Here is an 18144-nt window from a genome sequence, read left to right on the forward strand (position 1 = left end):
TTTAGCATTTTGGGTCCTATTTCCCTACAAACCTCCCATCAAAAGGTGGCAGCATTTCAATATTGCTGTGTGTCTAGACCCTGATCCTGTTGTTATCTCTGTGCAAACAGACTCATGCAGGATTGCACTTTTAAAATATTTCAGTATTTTAGAGACTGAAAGTCACTATGTAAATGAAAAATAATCCTGTTTTTCAAGACTTGGCTAATTATAGACAAACTACTTTAGTTTGAAAGATTTAAGTGGAATGATCTGAAATGTATTGAATAAACAGAAATTTCCTCCGTTTACATTGCCCAACTATTGTAATTTTTTTAAAGTAGTCAAAAGTCAGTCACCATTTCATGAACAAAGAGACCCATTATGTGGAGCTTGCTATGCTTGAAAAACCATGGTGCAGTTCTTGGCATAGCTATTTAGGCCTGGAATCACAACTGAGTTTGCACTGTGCAAGTGGGCAACCTCTGAAAAGAAGGAATTCAACTATGCAATACACTGTCAAAACAATAGTGGGCCATGTCAGGCTCCAGTGCTGGAAAGAGCAACTGTGGCATCCAAAATGTGTTTTGCAGCTCTGTTGTTGCTATAGAGTTGGAACAAGAGAGTCTGAGGGGAAAAAAACTGGGCTTTGAATGGAAGGCGGAGAGAGAAAGTGCTTATGAAAACTCAAGAATAGGAAATATAAAATGCTAAATTGAGAACTTGTGATTGTTTACATAAAGATTGGGGATAGGTCTGGTTTTGTCACTCAGTAGCTTGTTCTATGAACTAAATTCTTTAAAGATAAAAATCAACTTCTGTGTTTCACATGGGTAATGCAATCAATGTAGATGCCAGCAGCTACTTTCAGTGAAAAGATTTATGCACTGGCAAAAGAATGTCCAGGGTTTCGGTCCATTCCTGCTCCTGCTCTATATTAGAAGACCATTTGGTTGAGAAGAATGGCTTTTTGTGCATTCCGTATGTGGCTGGGAGCATGGCTAATAGATTTTTTTTTTCCTAGCTGTCTCAGATAACTGTACAAACAGAAGCACACACTATGTAGTAGTTTAATGAATTAGCTGGTAAATACAGATGAATTAGAGACTCCGATGTGGGTTGTTTGCAGTTGTGCTAATAGAATCATCTTCCTGCTCGTGGTCAGAGCAGAACACTTCAGAAATGGTTCATTTTTAAATTTTGTATCATTAGTTTAATTACCTGCCTGATCCAAAGCCAGAAGTCTAGAAATGAGCTTTGGGCTTTGGATCAGTCCCTAAGAGGATTTATCAACATGCATTTATCATCATCATAATTGTGTGTGATACTGTAAAGCAAAAGCACATTATTTTTGAAGCCATGATTGTCATGAAATTTTTACATGTACTATGGATGTATCAGGAAATTCAGTCATAAGAAGGATGAGCAACTTACCCATGAGATCTGCCTGCAATGTGACAAATGAATGTCTCCAACTCTTGCTCTATTAGACAAATTATACATTTGTATGTTTAAATTGTGTATCTTATTTAAGAAAAACTGAGATGAGGTGAGAGAGAGAGTTTAAGAAATGGGAATATGTACAATACCATGCTTCACTGAGTGTCCAGTTTTTCTATGCTACTTGAGTAAAAACGTCACTGTAAAATAGTAGATATAAATGCATACAGCAGAGATGCTCTCCTTGCCTTCTAGAGTGTGGTCACTAGTAAGGCCAAAAGGTAATGCAGTTTGACTCACCAGAATTGACAATGTGAGCATAACTTAACAGCCAAATAGACCCTCTCTATTCATTTACTATTACCTGTGCACTTGAGAAATATTACAATTCCTTAACAAAATACAAAAAAAAACCCCCAAACCCTCCCCTTCAAAACCCACTAAACAGCAAGCATGAAAATAGGAATAATAAGAGAAGATAGACTATATTCTCCTCTGTTACATGGATGTGGGTCTGGAGTAATTCTATTTACATAAATGGAGTTACAGTTGTCAGGTATGTTGTCAAGTAATGTGACAGTGACTGAAAGAAAGGATGACCCATTGGTTAGGACACTAGAAGAGGAGTTGGGAGACCCAGTTTCAATTCCCTGTCCTCCCATAGACTTCCTGAGTGATTCTGGGCAAGTCACTTAGACTATCTGTGGCTCAGTTTCCCATCTGTAAAATGGGGATAATAAAACTTCCCTGCTTCACAGGGGTGTTAATGAGGATATTTTAAATTGTGAGGTGCCCAGATACTGTGATGATGGAGCCCATAAAAGTACCTAAGATGGACTGAGGGTATGGCTACACTTGCAGCTGTACAGTGCTGGGAGTTACAGCTGTCTTCGTACAGCTGTGTAGGGAAAGCTCTGCAGTGTGGCCACACTGACAGCTACCGGCGCTGCAGTGTGGCCACATTTGCAGCATTTGCAGTGCTGTTGGGAGTGGCTGAACAGGCATTCTGGGATACCTCCGAATACATCTGGAGGCCAATTACAGCGCTTTTGGTGGCCACACTGGTGGAGCAGCGCTGTATCACCAGTGCTGCAATCGTTATACCCCAGGCAGAGCAGGAGTACAGCCAGCGCTGCATCCAGGGAGATGCAGCGCTGTATGTGCCTTGCAAGTGTGGACGGTGAGTAAGTTGCAGCGCTGTAAACCCACCACCAGCGCTGCAATTCTCCAGTGTAGCCAAGCCCTCAGAGAAGAATTTGGCCTGATATGAATGGTCTTTGAGAAAGGTGTGGATTAGATGCTGGCACTAAATGACCAGAATGTAATACTATCTGCTTAAGAACCATAAACAGCGAACATTTATTTTTAAAATGTGAGAATAAAATTGAGAGTGTCTCTCAGTATTGTGAGACATAGAACAGTTCTATACTCTTGAATCCTTGAGGCTGAATCCATGCAGGGGAGGTATTACAGGGATTCTTAATCGTATACGAACATCTCTGCACACTCCAGTAAGCAGCCTCCTGGCACAACGTGTAAAAATAGGGTGACCAGATGACAAGAACAAAACATCGAGACAGATGGGGGGGCAGCCACAGGCTTACCCCCCCCACACTCACACACACCCCACTAGAGCCATGGGGGAAGGGGGATACAAAACCTGAGGAAGCCACGGGTCGGGGGCGCATGGCCCCAGCTCTGGATGCAGCCCTGCCGCTGGTTGGGGGTGCATGGCCCCAGCTCTGGATGCAGCCCTGCCACTGGTTGGGGGTGCATGGCCCCAGCTCTGGATGCAGCCCTGCCGCTGGGTGGGGGCGCATGGCCCCAGCTCTGGATGCAGCCCTGCCGCTGGTCGGGTGCACATGACCCCAGCTCTGGATACAGCCCTGCTGCTGATCGGGGGTGCATGGCCCCAGCTCCGGGCGCAGCCCCACCACAGGTGGGGAGTGCAGGGCACAGTTCCACTCCAGGTCGGGGGCGTAGGGCCCTGGCTCTGGCTGTATCCCTGCTGCGGGTCGGGGGTGCAGGGCCCCCACTCCAACCATGCTGCAAGCCACAGGTTGAGGGCGCATGGCCCTGGCCCCCACCACAAGCACATGGCCCTGGCTCCCGCCCATAGCTCTGCCATGGGCACAGGGCCCAGCCGCAGCCCCACTACTTACCTGGGAGATGGTTCCCACCCACTGGGAAACACATGGCAGGTTCCTCTGGCTCCTAAGGTCCATGGCTGCCAGCAGGGTCTCCACTCCATGTGCTGCATCTGCCACAAGCACTGGCTCCAGCTGCTATTGGCTGGAAGCCGTGGGGGCAGGACTTAGTTGGGGGTATGAGTAGCACACAGAGCCCCAGGGTCAGGGGCACCGGGGGCGGGTCTGCGCCCTGTCTGAACTCACAGCTCCCACTGGCTGCGATGGAGCCAGTGCTTGTGGTAGCTGCAGCACACAGAGACACCCACTCCCCGCTCTGGCCGTCCCTGTGCCTGCAGGCCACAGGGTCCTGCAGCCTGCCATTTCCTGAGAGCCATCTCAAATAAGCACTATTGGGACCCGAGGTGAGAGCTCACCAGTGTACTCCTCCAGCCCCAAGCCAAAATATCGGGGCAAATGACGTCCCAACCGTACATCGGTCGGGATGCGGGACAAACAACTAAATATCAGAACTGTCCCAATTTTATCAGTACGTCTAGTGACCCTATGCAAAAAAACAACAACAATCTATTACTTCAAATACGATTCACTTATAATGGTGAGGAGGAAACAAGTTCCAAATGTTATGGCCAAACTTAGCTTTTAATGATTGAAGGGCTTCAGTTACATATGAGAGTTCTGTCTTATACCTTAAAGACAAAACACAAATAGGGTCCTGTCTCATAATGGAATCCTTGCTGGAGCTAGGGGAGAGTTCTTGTAATTAGCCAAAGTGTTTACTTATTTCAGGGGTAATCACCATGTGACTCCAGATTAAAGTGGCCATGCATAATTTGAACAGTAATTATATACTCTAGTAAACAAATTATCCCAGTTAAACTAGCTCTCCTGCATTCTGATCAATTTAAGAGTGACATGGGCTTTCAGCATACTGCTGTGAACACGCTGGACACAGCGCAGGGCCTTGCCTTCTAAGGAAGATGAGGGCACTCACCACTCTGGCAGGAGGCACCCATCATCTTAAAGGACCAGGCTCATAAATTATCAACATTTATAAAGCTCATACCTTGATCAAAAAGCAAGCAATAATACTACATAAGACTTACCTATTAATATATGTAATTGAGTAAGTAATGATGCCTTTAGAGCCTTTAATAATCTGCTTTTTAAAGATCAATATATCCCTAATGTCATTGTCCATTTTACTGAGTAGAAACTGGATTAAATAAAGACTGGAAAGAAAATCCTTGATATTATTAATAGTATTTTATCTCTTTGGTAAAGAAATAAAAATGAGTAATGGAGTAATTGAGTTCCCCACTGAGCCCTCTCAGGGCTAATATTTGTAAATCAAAGGTCGTTTTAGCCTCTAGGATTTTAATCCTGTTTCACCTTGTCTTCCATATTGAGTGTTTCTAAAGCAGGGGAGATTCACAGTGAATTTTCCACATAATGAAATGATGGCAATGTTAAATTTGACCCTTCTTAATGTGTCCTTTTGTTCAGATATCCTTATCTGAGGGAGGTCAGAATTTTCTCAGTGACAACAAAACCTACAGGGACATTTTGTTACGTATTTTTATGATTAGCTGCTAGGTTATGTTATAGCAGCCTATCTTATGCTAATAAACTATTCTCTATATACCTTTAGGGCCATGAAAGACTGAGGCCATATTTTCAGTGTTGATGTTTATGTACATCATGATGATATTCAAAACTTTAAAACTTTCTTTTAAAAGAACAATTTTAACTGAATGGTTTGTTCAAAGAGAAGTTTAAAATAGGAGTGATTATTCATAGGGGCTGTCTTTTAGTTCTGTCTTTGTTGGGGGCCCTAGTTCATGACTAGGGCTCCTAAGCACGTTGGTAATACAAATAAAAATAACTATTAATAATTACAACAATAATGGTTGGATCACTGGAGAGAAATGCTCATTATGGTCACCATTTGACAGATTATTAATGCCACTGTGTGAAGTATGAAAAAGATTGAGATGAAGGAATTAGCAAGGGATGTGTGGAGACACGTGGGCCCTTCAAAATGACTGGGAGTCTTTTCCCATTTACTGGGTAAAATGGTGGGCAGGCACAGAAACCCAGTCCCAAGGGGATTCAAGGCAACTGAAACTCCTAGCAGAAAGCAAAATCCCACCCAGGAAAGTTAAAAATGCACCAGGAGAAATTACTGTGACTGACTCATTCTCACTGCAGTGAAGTTCTGTTCTGCATTCCAAGTGAGTGTTTGTCTGTACATTCCACCCAAACCCAGGCCATGTTTACGCTAGGGAGTCTTCCAAAATACCCTACTGGTGGGAGCTCTACTGCAGATTTAATTAACATGATGGTGAAAATAAGTCCAGTCTCAGAAGTCTTGTCTGTACTTGTGTTCCCATTGGAGCTAAATACAGAAATGCAGAATTTCTGTTAAGTAACAACTGTTATCAAATTCTAAATTCCCAGGATGTAATCAGATATGCAGCTGTAAAACTTTAGTGGTGAGAGTTTGGGATTCCCTCCTTAATAGTTATGCACATTTTTTTGAAACAAGTGGCAATGAAAACTAACACCATATGCAGCAGAGTCAGGACTTGCTCTTAGTGGAGCAAAGGGATCAGACAATCTGGTGCTCTACAAAGAGAATAAAGGCACATTTCCTACTCTGAGAAGTTCATAAGTACAAATGAATGTCATTGGTGCATCTATTATAGATTCTTTGTCTTTTTTATAGCGTCATTTTGAAGCTCATCAAGAAGAAGGGATGGTGATCTCACACATGGCTGTTGCAGGAGTGGGAATCTGGATTGCCTTCACATCTGGATCTACACTCCGCCTGTTCCACACTGAGACACTGAAACACCTCCAGGACATTAACATTGCCACTCCTGTTCACAATATCTTGTCAGGTAACTGCATTCTATACTCACATTTTTGTTTTGGTTGAGTCACCCCCTTTTTATTCTGCTACAGTATCTCATAGATGTGGGCCTGAACTAGAACCCTAGTTTCATACTTATAACTGTATCTAGATGTCAGCTGTGCAGCTTGAGTCTCTCTCTCTTGAATAGTTGGGTAGTCGGTATGTCAGATTGTGCGATACTATGAGAGTTAACAGAAAGACAATCTTTTAAGAAACTAAAGAATAGGATTCACATATTTCAGTTCACCATCTGCTTTTCAAAGCAGGATATGCAAATAATTCTCTCCATATCTACCATCCCCATTACAGGACGTAGAGAAAACAGTAAATCACATATAGGAGGCCAGTTGAGGGCTCCAATTTTGGTCTGTTTTGTAGCACTGTGCAAGAATAGATTAACAAGATTTGTTGGGAAGAACCAATCCAGCTTTTGTAACGGGAAATCATGCCTCACCAATCTATTAGAATTCTTTGAGTGGAACAACAAACATATGGACAAGATTCAGAGTGGTAGCCATGTTAATCTGTATCAACAAAAAAAACAAAGAGTACTTGTGGCACCTCCTCTTTCTTTTTTTTATATGGACAAGAGTAATCCAGTGGATATAGTGTACTTGGACTTTTTCTGAAAGCCTTTGACAATGTCCCTCACCAAAGGCTCTTAAGCAAAGTAAACTGTCATGGGATAAGAGGGAAGATTCTCTGATGGATCAGTAACTGGTTAAAAGACAGGAAACAAAGGGTAGGAATAAAAGGTTAGTTTTCAGAATGGAGAGAAGTAAATATTGGTGTCCCTCAGGGGTCTGTACTGGGACCAGTGCTGTTCATCATATTCATAAATGATATGAGGAAAAGGGGTAAGCAGTCAGGTGGCAAAATTTGCAGACGATACAAAACTACTCGATAGTTAAGTCCAAAGCAAACTGCAAAGAGTTACAAAGGGATCTCGCAAAACAGTGTGATTGGGCAACAGAATGGCAGATGAAATTAAATGTTGATAAATGCAAAGTAATTCACATTGGAAAACATAATCCGAAATATACATTAAAATGATGAGGTCTAAATGAGCTATTGCCACTTAAGAAAGAAACCATGGAGTCATTGTGTATAGTTCTCTGAAAACATCTGTTCAATGTGCAGCAGCAGTCAAAATAAAACTAGCAGAATGTTAGGAACCATTAAGAAAGAGATATATAATAAGACAGAAAATATCATAATGCCTCTATATAAATCCATAGTACATCCATACCTTGAATGATGCATGCAGTTCTGGTTACCCCATCTCAAAAAAAGATATATTAGAATCTGGGGTGCTGAGAGCCATTGAAACAAACCCTGTATGTGATGGAAACCACTTCAAGCCGGGGGATGCTGCTGCATCCCCAGCACTCCTAGCTCCACCTATGATTTGAATTGGAAAAGGTATAGAGAGGCACAGCAAAAATGATTAGCAGTATGGAGTAGCTTCCATCTGAGGAGATATTAAAAAGACTGGGATTTTTTAGCTTGGATAAGAGACCACTAAGAGAGGATATTCAGCAGTGCAAGTATGGTGGTACGGTACCCTGTACCAGCAAGATATTTATAGCTGGTATGGTGTACCGGAAAGACACTCCTCTGGCATGGCTGTACTGCCCTCAGCCCCACCCCTCTTCCACAGAGCTGCGTCTCCTCTGTCTGTACAGCTGCAGCCCTGCCAGAGGACAGGGATGAGTGAGCGGGGATGGGGGCAGTACAGCCACCAGGGGAGCTGCCAGCATTCTGCTCCTTTCCCTGCTGTGGTTACCAGCGACTGTCAGGATATCAGGCTAGGACTATTGGTCTTTTGCAATATCATAGAACTGGAAGGGACCTTTGAAGTCTTCTAGTCCAGTCCTCTGCACTCATGGCAGTACTAGGTATTATCTAAACCATTCCTGACAGGGGTTTGTCTAACCTGCTCTTAAAAATCTCCAGTGATGGAGATTCCACAGCCTCCCTAAGCAATTTATTCCAGTGCTTAGCTACCCAGACAGTTAGGAAGTTTTTCCTAATGTCCAAACTAAACCGCTCATTGCTTCTTGTCCTATCCTCAGAGGTTAAGAAGAACAATTTTTCTCCCTCCTTCTTGTAACAACCTTTTATGCCCAGTGAACAGCTAGAGATTCCCCTGGTGTAAGGGAATCCCAGGGTGGCATAAAGCCACTGGCTGCCAGGTGCCCTGCACAGGGGCTGTCACAAATTGGCAGGCTAGCACAGCCCCAAGTCTGCTCAAATGTATACCAGGAACAGAACCAGCCCTCATTTGCCCCAGGAATTGGGAGACTACAATGGTGAGTGGCTTACAGACAACTTTGATTCACCACACAGGGTTCATTTTGACTGCATCTGAGAATCAGGATTAATTTTCTTGTTAGAACTGAATAGTTGATAGCACAATAAATTACACTGTTACCTATGTCACTGTACATTCAATCTTATCCTACAATAGGATATAAATAATAAAATCAGTGCTGAAATAGCCTCCCTGATAAACTCTCAAAATAGAATAGCTTTGCCCATATTTCAAAAGGGTACATGTAAAAGTATATGTATTCACATGCACAAGTTACACCCAGGCACCCTAATTTGTGTGTGTCCATTGCACTATATCTGGGCCTCGAGTGACTGAAAGTAAAAATGCATTTTTGCATGCATCTCTTTCCAAATTTGGGCAATTAGTTAGAGATAACTTTTCCTAATACTTTTTGGTTATAACTTGATGGTGTCCCACTGCACACCATGAAATGCAAAAGCAGCACTGCACACGGAACATCTATTCTTTATTTAACAGGTTGCTAGAATTACAGCTAATCCTTAATCATAATTTCATTAAAGGTAGCTATTCTCTTTTCTTACAATGACATCTTGACATCTAATCCTATTCCAAAAATAATTATTTATAATATAATTATTGTTTGTTTTGTTGTAACAATTAAAGTGGCAACCCAGTTTAGTTTGTTTTAAAACACACATGTAATTGTTTTACTACAGAAAATAAAAGGGTGAAGACCTTATTCCAAATGTTCTTTTGTTTATGTAGGTTTCTTTCTATTACCCTGTGGGATTAAGCTAATGTGTTAAAGCACATACTCACATTCACAGCTACCATCAGTAAAGTTTGTAGATGATAGCAAAAATAATAGTTTTAAAGCAGAGATTGCATGAGTTAGGAATAAGAAATGTGACCTCTGCACTGACTATAGAAATGCTTTGAAGGGTCTAGGATTCCTGAAAAGAAAGAGGGGAACTAGTTTTGGAAACAAGGTTGGCAATTTAACAGGAAAAACTAGTTTAGGACAGGGCACTGGTAAATAAACTGGGAAAAATAAAATAATTACCAGAATATACTAGTGACAATTACTGAGACATATTTAGCAGTTTGATGATAGTTTTTCTGTGTGTGTGTGTGTGTGTATATATATATATGAAGTTAAATAATAGTGAAAACTGATATGAGTCATATGTGAAAGTTCCGTGAGAAAATACTGAACTAAAATGTATAGATGTTCCAATGTTCAGTATTATATTACATATATTAATATTATGCCTACTGCGGTTTTACTTTTTATTTGTACAACCCTAAATTAATTTCCAAATCTTCAACCTTATGTAATCACAATTTGACTATATAACTACAATGAAGTGTAATGTGGTGTGCACTAATGAAACTGTTTTTAAAATAGAAAATGCCTTGAACTGGAATTGGTCGTTTTTCTCATGTCAGTAAAAACCATGATTTTTATTTGATAAAAAACACTTCAAGTATGTGTGCCATCCTTTTTTGGAAAATAAGCAGCAGGCAGTTTTGACACAAGGGGTTGTCAACACTTGGAAGCAACAAGGGGAGTCTTTTGCTGGGAACATGGAAGGAAGCAAAGGGGAGAGACTTACACTTAGGAAGGACAGTGGGAGCCTTGGAAGTGCCAGGAAAAGGACAAGCAATGGGAAGGAGGGAAACAATTAGAACAGGTTTGCCAACTTTCTAATCGCACAGAAGTGAACACACTTGTCCCGCCCCTACCCTGAGGTCCTGCCCCGTGCCCCTCCCCTTCCTAAGGCCCCACCCCTGCTCCCCCTTTCTCGATGACTCGCTCTTCCACCACGCTCGCTCACTTTCACTGGGCTGGGGGAGGGGGTTGGGGTATCGGAGGGGGGAAGGGCTCTAACAGGGGTGCAGGCTTTGGGATGGCACCAGGGATGAGGGGTTTGAGGTGCAGGAGGGGGCTCCAGGGTGGGGGTTGGGGCCAAGGGATTCAGTGTTTGGGATTGGGAGGGGGTGCGGGTTGAGGCAAGCAGTTGGAGTGCAGGAGAGGGTACGTACTCTGGGCTGGGGGTGGGCTCTGGGGTGGGGTCAGAGATGAGGAGTTCAAGGTGTGGGAGAGGGCTGTGGGCTGCGGCAGGGGGGTAGGGTGCGGGGGGGGTGAGGGCTCTGGCTGGGGTTGCAGGCTCTGGGGAAGGCCCTGGGATGAGGAATTTGGTAGGGCTCAGGGCTGTGGGAGGGGGTTAGGGCTTAGGATTGGGGCACGGGCTTACCTCGGTGGCTTCCAGTCAGCAGTGCAGAGGAGCTAAGGCAGGCTGCCTGCCTGTCCTGATACTATGGTGTGCCCAGGAAGTGGCCAGCAGGTCTGGCTCCTAGGTGGCGGGGGGCAGGAGGCTCTGTGTGCTTCTCTTGCCCACAGGCACCACCACCCAAACTCCCATTGGCCATGGTTGCCGGCCAATGCGATTGCGGAGCCAGTGCTTGGGGCGGGGACAGCACACAGACCCCCGTGCTCCCCACCACTGCCTAGGAGCCGGACCTGCTGGTCTCTTTTTGACCGTGAGTTCCGATCGAAAACAGGACACGTGGCAACCCTAAGTTAGAAAGGATTGTTCAGGAGAGGTTGGAAATGAACAGGCCCTGAGGAGGACGGAGGAAATGGCAGAGCTGGCCAGGATGGAAGGGGAAGCTTCTACTAGGAGATTGACATCTCCTCAATTATTCACATTTCATTAAGTGTTTGGAAACAATTATTGGCCAAAGCAGAATACCACAATTCAGCCTGCAATCTGGCTGCATGCCTCTCTGCAGTGGAGTTTAGGCTCATGCCTGTTACTCATTTATTTCCAGTTCATCTCCTTGTCAAAGTTCTCAGAGTCCAAAATGTTTCAATGGTATTAAAAGATAGGATTTCATTTTTCTTTCCAAATCTCCCTGTTTGTACATAAGGATGATATTCAGATCACTTGCACCCATATGCCCCCAAGTGCAGCTTAGCCCAGCACCGGGGAAGAGGATGGGGAAAGCCAGCATGCTGCTTTGATTTGAACAATGATCAGTTTTTTGGCACTGAAAGTATTTTTTTCCTTAAACAGAATAGTGTATAAAATTGCAGATTTAAAAATTAAATCCCTTTCTTACATACTTACCATCTCACCCTACCTACTGTATATTGCATTAGCTTCAAAATAAAGCTTCACTGTAAATGGTATCATTAATATCTCTTCATTTTTACAGTGCTCTGTTAAGAGTCTATTCTAAATTGTATGCAACTCCCACACTGAAGACTGGTTACTGAATTTTCTTCTTGCTCTGTGTTTAAATGGGCCATTCCATTTAATTTGTCCTATTTTTGCAAAAGGATGAGGATCAGCATAAACAGAAGATTAACACTAAGTTAATATTTCCTACAGTGGTGCAAAGAAAGTGTTGAATTTCTTGTTGAAAATGTTTGTTCTCTATGAGTGTAATGAAAAAAAAAGTCATATTGAAAATATTTAGTTTAAGCTGTCATTGCCATGGTAATAAAATAGGCTGATGTAATTGATATAATTGACCAATGTGTTCCTGTAAAAGAGTTTTTTGGCTATTTTTAATATCCTCTGGTGTAATTCTCAAAACTTTAGGGGGTTTTTTTCTTTCAAAAACCTCTCCTGTGAGTCAAAGGGTTTTTCAAGAGTGGAAATTGTGCAGGAAACATGCTACAATAGCGTCCATTTGAAACATTAAATGCATTCCAGTTATTCAGTAGCAGTTCTTGGATCTCTGAGCATGATGCCACAACATTGTAACCAAAAAGGTTAAAAGAGAGAGAAGTAGGTGGCTTGCATAATAAATTTGCTCAGAGCCTTTTACAATTAAAAACAAAAACAGCCAAAGACCACGTCAGACAGTGTGTCATATACTGGGAGCTTAAAAGGAGTGGTGTGAAATGACTGCATGTTTAGAAGTCTTATATTGTAGCGTGTTGTGCTGAGAAAAGCTTAGGGGTGTGTGGGCATTTGATTCATGCTGTCCATCCAGGGCTCGGATGTGTGCTGTGAGGGAATGTTTGTATTTTAAATGGAACAACCCAGTTAACTGTATGCAGTTTGACAGATGCTCATTAACATGCAAAAAGAAGAATGAGTAAAAGGTCATGGTTTTTGAACTCGGGGATGAGAAGAACAGAGGAAAGAAGTTAGTCTAAAAATCCTCCTAATGTGCCTATGGAAGAGAATGTTTGCTACAGGAAGAATAGACCCAATGTCATGACAAGTCTATCAAGAATCTGGACTCCTTGGATCAGATTCTCAGCACACGAAAGGGCCGTAAAACCAGCTTAACTGGCTCCCTGGGGATTTGCTGTGATTCTGCTCTTCTTTACCTCAGTAGATCCATTTGCAGTTAATGGAATTACATTTACTGTAGAATCAGTGTGAGTGAGAGGAAAATTATAATCCTTTTGTCTGTCTCGTACCGCTCCAGGAGGGAAAGGTCATTCTGAATTATATGGCTCTGCTGAAGTAACACAATACAAAGTAATTTAGCATTAGGTTTTCACAGTTTTATTGCCAGCATTGAATGTCACGGCCTGCCTTCCCTTCCACAAAGAATGTGCCTGTTCTACCTTGGGAAAGGTAACATTGCAACCCACTGCAGAGTGCACGGTAAGACAACAGTGAAACACGGAGAAAATGGCAGAGGAAAGGATTGTCTTCCTAATAACTGCAAGTTGAATAATAAAAAAGCAGACCTAGCCCATAACAAACATGAACCAATAATATTGTTGTGTTTTTCTCCATCTGATACATTGTCAGGGAGGCATCTGATGGCTTCTGGTTGGGGAGGTAATGTTAGCGGAGAGGAGATCTGTAGTGGAAGGCAGTTACTCCCATGATCTTGGGAGTTCCTGAATACTGCCATTTATGGGCTGGATGTTGGTTGTATTCTGGCCCTTTACACTACTTACGTGACTCAAAAGGAACAGGAATCAGCCAGCTGAGAGTTCCTCTGGTGTGGGAGAGTTCTCAATTGGTGTCGAACGTGCACCCCCACGCTTCAGCCCCAAAGGGGAAGTGGCACAACCATGCTCCAGTCTAACTACGTTCAGTTGTTTAAACATGTAGTCAGCTGACATAAGTTAGAGCAGCTTCTAGATTACTCTGATTTATCTAGGGGCTCAGTGCAACATAGACTGGTCCTGGGAATCAGGGAACTATAAATGGCCTCCTGATGGATCTACTGGCCCTATGTTTTTAATGCAATGGAATGTATGGGAGTGGATTAGGTTGCAGGAGATGAAAAGGGTGAGGGATCTAATGTGGGGCCTGGTGTGAGGAAAAGATGAAGCTGGGGGAACTGTCAGTTTCTAGAATACTGGAAAGTTTAAAAATAGGAATTGTTTTAATTGCAAGATAGCAGCAAACACGAGGGGGTTAGAACCCAGGATCTTCAGCTCAGTATACGCTGCTACCATTATAGCCAAAGAACCAACCCCTTTAGCTGGTAACAGAAGTGGTCTAGTAGCCTTTGTAGAAAAGACACTAGGTGTGGCATGAGCATACACCTCTTGCCAATAAGTTGCCTTTGAGGGCAAACTTGTTCCCAATATATTTGGTCCACAGTTCAAATAGGCAACTTTGCAACAACCCCTGTCACAATTCATATAGTCTACTTAAGGCATGTATACTATGCTTCCTTGTTCACAAGGTTTTTTTAAAAGTATTACTGATTAATAGTCATACTATATACATATCACATTTTTATTAACTAGCTTGTATTTTTTTCATGATCACATGTTTACCAAAAAATAAAAGAACACTGATATTTCAATATCCTCAAACCAAACAATTTCCCAAGTGTTTTTAAAATTTGTAATGCAGTCTGTCCTTTGAGAGAGATTCTGCTAACCCTGAACTATCAGATTTTTTTGTGCTTATAGATGATGACAAGTTATCTATGTAACAAAGGGATAGTTTCCGTTCTTTATCCTCTAACATTACGAGTGTGTTTCCTGGAAACTGATGAGAAAGAGAGACAAAGAAAAACCATTTTCTCATTTCCTCTCTATAGAAAATAAAGTACACTCTTTTATAGTTAATAAACCCTCACCGCTGTTAAAGGGTTTTTTATCAAGTTGCCATCCTACAAAAGAGTAAAAAGAGGGAAAGACATGAGGATAGTCTGATACAATAAACAGTACTGTAGGGTTTTTAGCCAGTTTAATTTGCAGGTTGGGCCAGATCCAGCAGCAGAATCTGTGCAGGTGCATCCCTGCATAGAACTGACTGCAGAGGGCTCTGTGTAGGGGCAAAAGTTTCACTTACATATATCCAGTTTCAGGACCAGATTCAAAAGCTGATACCTGAGGAAGATCTAGATGGAGGCTTGAACCTGGAAAAAACAGAATAAATGAGCCTGATCAATTAAGCATGTCCATAAGTCTTCCCAGGATCAGGGTCTTATTAAGTTCACTAGTTTAACAATTCCACTAAGTATTAGTCCAATTTCATCTGAAATATTTCATTTAAAACAGGAATAATAATATTTAGCTTTTATATTTATCACCTTCTCTTGAAGACTGCAATGGTGAATATCTTGTCGTTGTAGTTGTTTTTAGGTAGAACACATTAAATTAATCAGCGGCCATTGCTTGTTCGCATTTGTTTCCCCCGGGATAGAATAAACAAACTTTAAGAATCACAAATTTGCGCACCATAGCAAGATTACAAATCTTATTTTGCAAACAACAATTAAACCTTTTTATGAGTGATTTATTTATCATCATGTGTTACTATAAGTTATCTCAAAAATACGTATTCCCATGCAGATGTTTCCTGCTTTCCCAAGATTTCAAAGCAAGCACTTTTCCTTTTGACCTCACTTTTAGTGGTTCATGCATAAGGTTGTGTTCTATATATAGGACTCTATTTTGCCTGCAAATCACATAATATTTTCACATGTGGAAAAAATGTTACTTCACAGGTGCAAATTACGAGTTAGAATTTGCTTTAAGGCTAAAGTGGGAAGACAGGCATTGAGATTTTTTCCCCAGTGTTGAACACCCTAAAAGGCATTGCAGATATTAGATATGTGAAGATCCCATTACTGCAGTGCTGAGATAGATAAAACTGGAGTTTTGCCTGCTTAAGAACAGTAGGATTGGACCCAAAGATGTTACGTATTTAGGAACATAAGCTTGTTTGCATTATGGATGAGCTAAGCCACAAAATTGAGATTCTGCTCTTGAAACCCCCCAAATTCAGAGGTGTTTGTAACTAAGGATTTGGTTCATTTTGGTCTATTAAGATATTTGCTAAATTTGGAAATCTGGAATCAGTTGTGTATTTTGAGATCTTCTCAAGTTCAGTAATTAGAAATGATTTTGGTTTGTGCCCATCCCAAGCTAAGCCTAATGAAATTGTTCAGTTATGAAAATCATAATTAGTATATAGAAATATCTGCATAATATCTGAGTATGAAAAGCAACCTGATATTAGATGATGTGAGTTTGGTTTGGTGGGTACCATGTATAACACTTACTGTTCTTTGCTTAGTAGGTTCTTTGTTTCAAAAAGGAAATGTGTTGGTTTATTAATGTGTTTTTATTTGCCTTCACTTTCACAAACAGATCAAGGCTGTAGCCTCTGGCATCATTCTGGGATATTATGATTTTTCCTCTGATAGATGTCTTCCTTTCTCCATTTTCATCCAGCTGCAATCACTTTAATGCCATCTACCTTCTGACTGTAAGGGTAGAATTTTCAGTCTCCTTCAAGGCTGTCCCTCTGATCAGCTGTGAAAGGAGCACGCTTGCATACTCCCCTTTGGAAACCTAACACATCTCCTCATTTATATTTCAGTTAAAAATATTAAGCTTTCACAAGACACATATGTCTTGTAGACATAGAACTTTAATTGTATGCTAAGATGACTTCTTATTGTTTGCTATACCAGAGAGCGAGGGAGGGTGAAAGAGAAACTAATATTATGGATTTTTTCATTATGCCTGATTTATACTTGTAAGTAGATTTCACTAGCTCTGCTAGATGTTGCTTTATAAGACCATATTGTTTCTCTCAGATGCTTTTTGAAGACTGTTTTGTCCTTTCATCCTTACACATTCTAACATCCCGTTTTCTCTCCAGTGCTTTTGCTCTCCAGGCTTTCAATTAATTAATCAAAATCTTCTGTCTCCTGTTTATTGTTTAATGCAGTTCTCAAACTTTTTTTTTTTTGCAGACCACTTAATGATCTTACCAGATGTTGTTTGTACCGTTAGCTAACTATGGTAAAGCACTTTGGATAAAAGCGCTATATAAAAAAAACCTCTTAATAATAATTAATTTTTTTTGGTTTTATAAATAAAAGCACACAACTCATATTTTAATATCAGTAGTCTTACCTTTCTAAGGCAATAGATGTGCCCTCTCTCCCCTGCCACAGCAACCCCCAAGCTGGGGCTGGAAAGGAGGTCATCTCTCCCTGGCACTGCAGCCCTGGAGCTGGGGAAAGTCACCTTTTTCTCTGGCCACCGCCACCATGCATGTCCCAAATTCCCCCCACCCCATCTTCTCACCCCACTGCCCCCTTCCACCTAAGGCCACCACCTCACCTTACATGTGCGTCTTCTCCAGGGTCCGGGCACCTAATTAGTGGCTCCACTAATCAGGTGGGTGGCCCTTCATTCTCTTGTGTGCAGCCGCCCAGGCGCACACTTTAGAGGGAACAATCCGCAGACCACCTGAATGGAGCTTGCGGACCACTGGTTTGAGAACCTCTGGTTTAATGAATAAATCTGAAGCTATTTTGCTCTGACATACATTCTTTCTCTAGATAGCTGAAAAATCCATTCTATTACTTTACAAAAGAGATACAAGTTATAAGGGCCAGCAAAGAAGGGAACCTTGAAGAAATGACACCATAGAGGAAAGTTTTTACATTGTCAAATGTAAAATAATGTAATGTAATGCCATCCTGATATTCTAATTATTATCTTCTATCCCTTTCTATATGTAACCTTGCCTATTTATTTATTTATTTATTTTACCACAACTCCACGCTGAGCAGAGGTTTTCATTGAACTGTCCACAATGAAGATCTGGTCTTTCTTCCTAAGTGGTTACAGTTAATGTGGAACCTAGCAATGTGTATAAATAGTTTTACATTATTCCTTTCTATGTGCATTATTTTACATTTGTCAATGCTGAATTTCATCAGCATCATGCTGTCCATTTACCTAATGTTGTTAGGTCTCCTTGGAGTTCTCCGCAATCTTTTCTAGTAATGGCCATACTAAAAAATGTCATATGCTCTGCAGATTTTGCCATCTCACTCTTCACCGCTATTCCAGAACCTCACTGAATATATAAATCAATACTGAACCTAATATGGAGTTT

At 41.6% G+C, this 18144-nt stretch overlaps 1 protein-coding gene across 2 annotated transcripts in view; it reads left to right on the forward strand.

Moving 5' to 3' along the window:
- ARHGEF10 (Rho guanine nucleotide exchange factor 10) overlaps positions 1–18144 on the forward strand; it is a 188373-nt gene that overhangs the window by 161229 nt on the left and 9000 nt on the right. For both annotated transcript variants that reach the window (XM_030555561.1, XM_030555560.1), the window contains one exon: positions 6295–6469. In XM_030555561.1, coding sequence (XP_030411421.1) covers positions 6295–6469 — 175 coding nt within the window. The remainder of the gene's footprint in view (positions 1–6294; positions 6470–18144) is intronic.

The sequence above is a fragment of the Gopherus evgoodei genome, chromosome 3, assembly GCF_007399415.2.
Source record: "Gopherus evgoodei ecotype Sinaloan lineage chromosome 3, rGopEvg1_v1.p, whole genome shotgun sequence".
Taxonomy (NCBI): domain Eukaryota; kingdom Metazoa; phylum Chordata; order Testudines; family Testudinidae; genus Gopherus; species Gopherus evgoodei.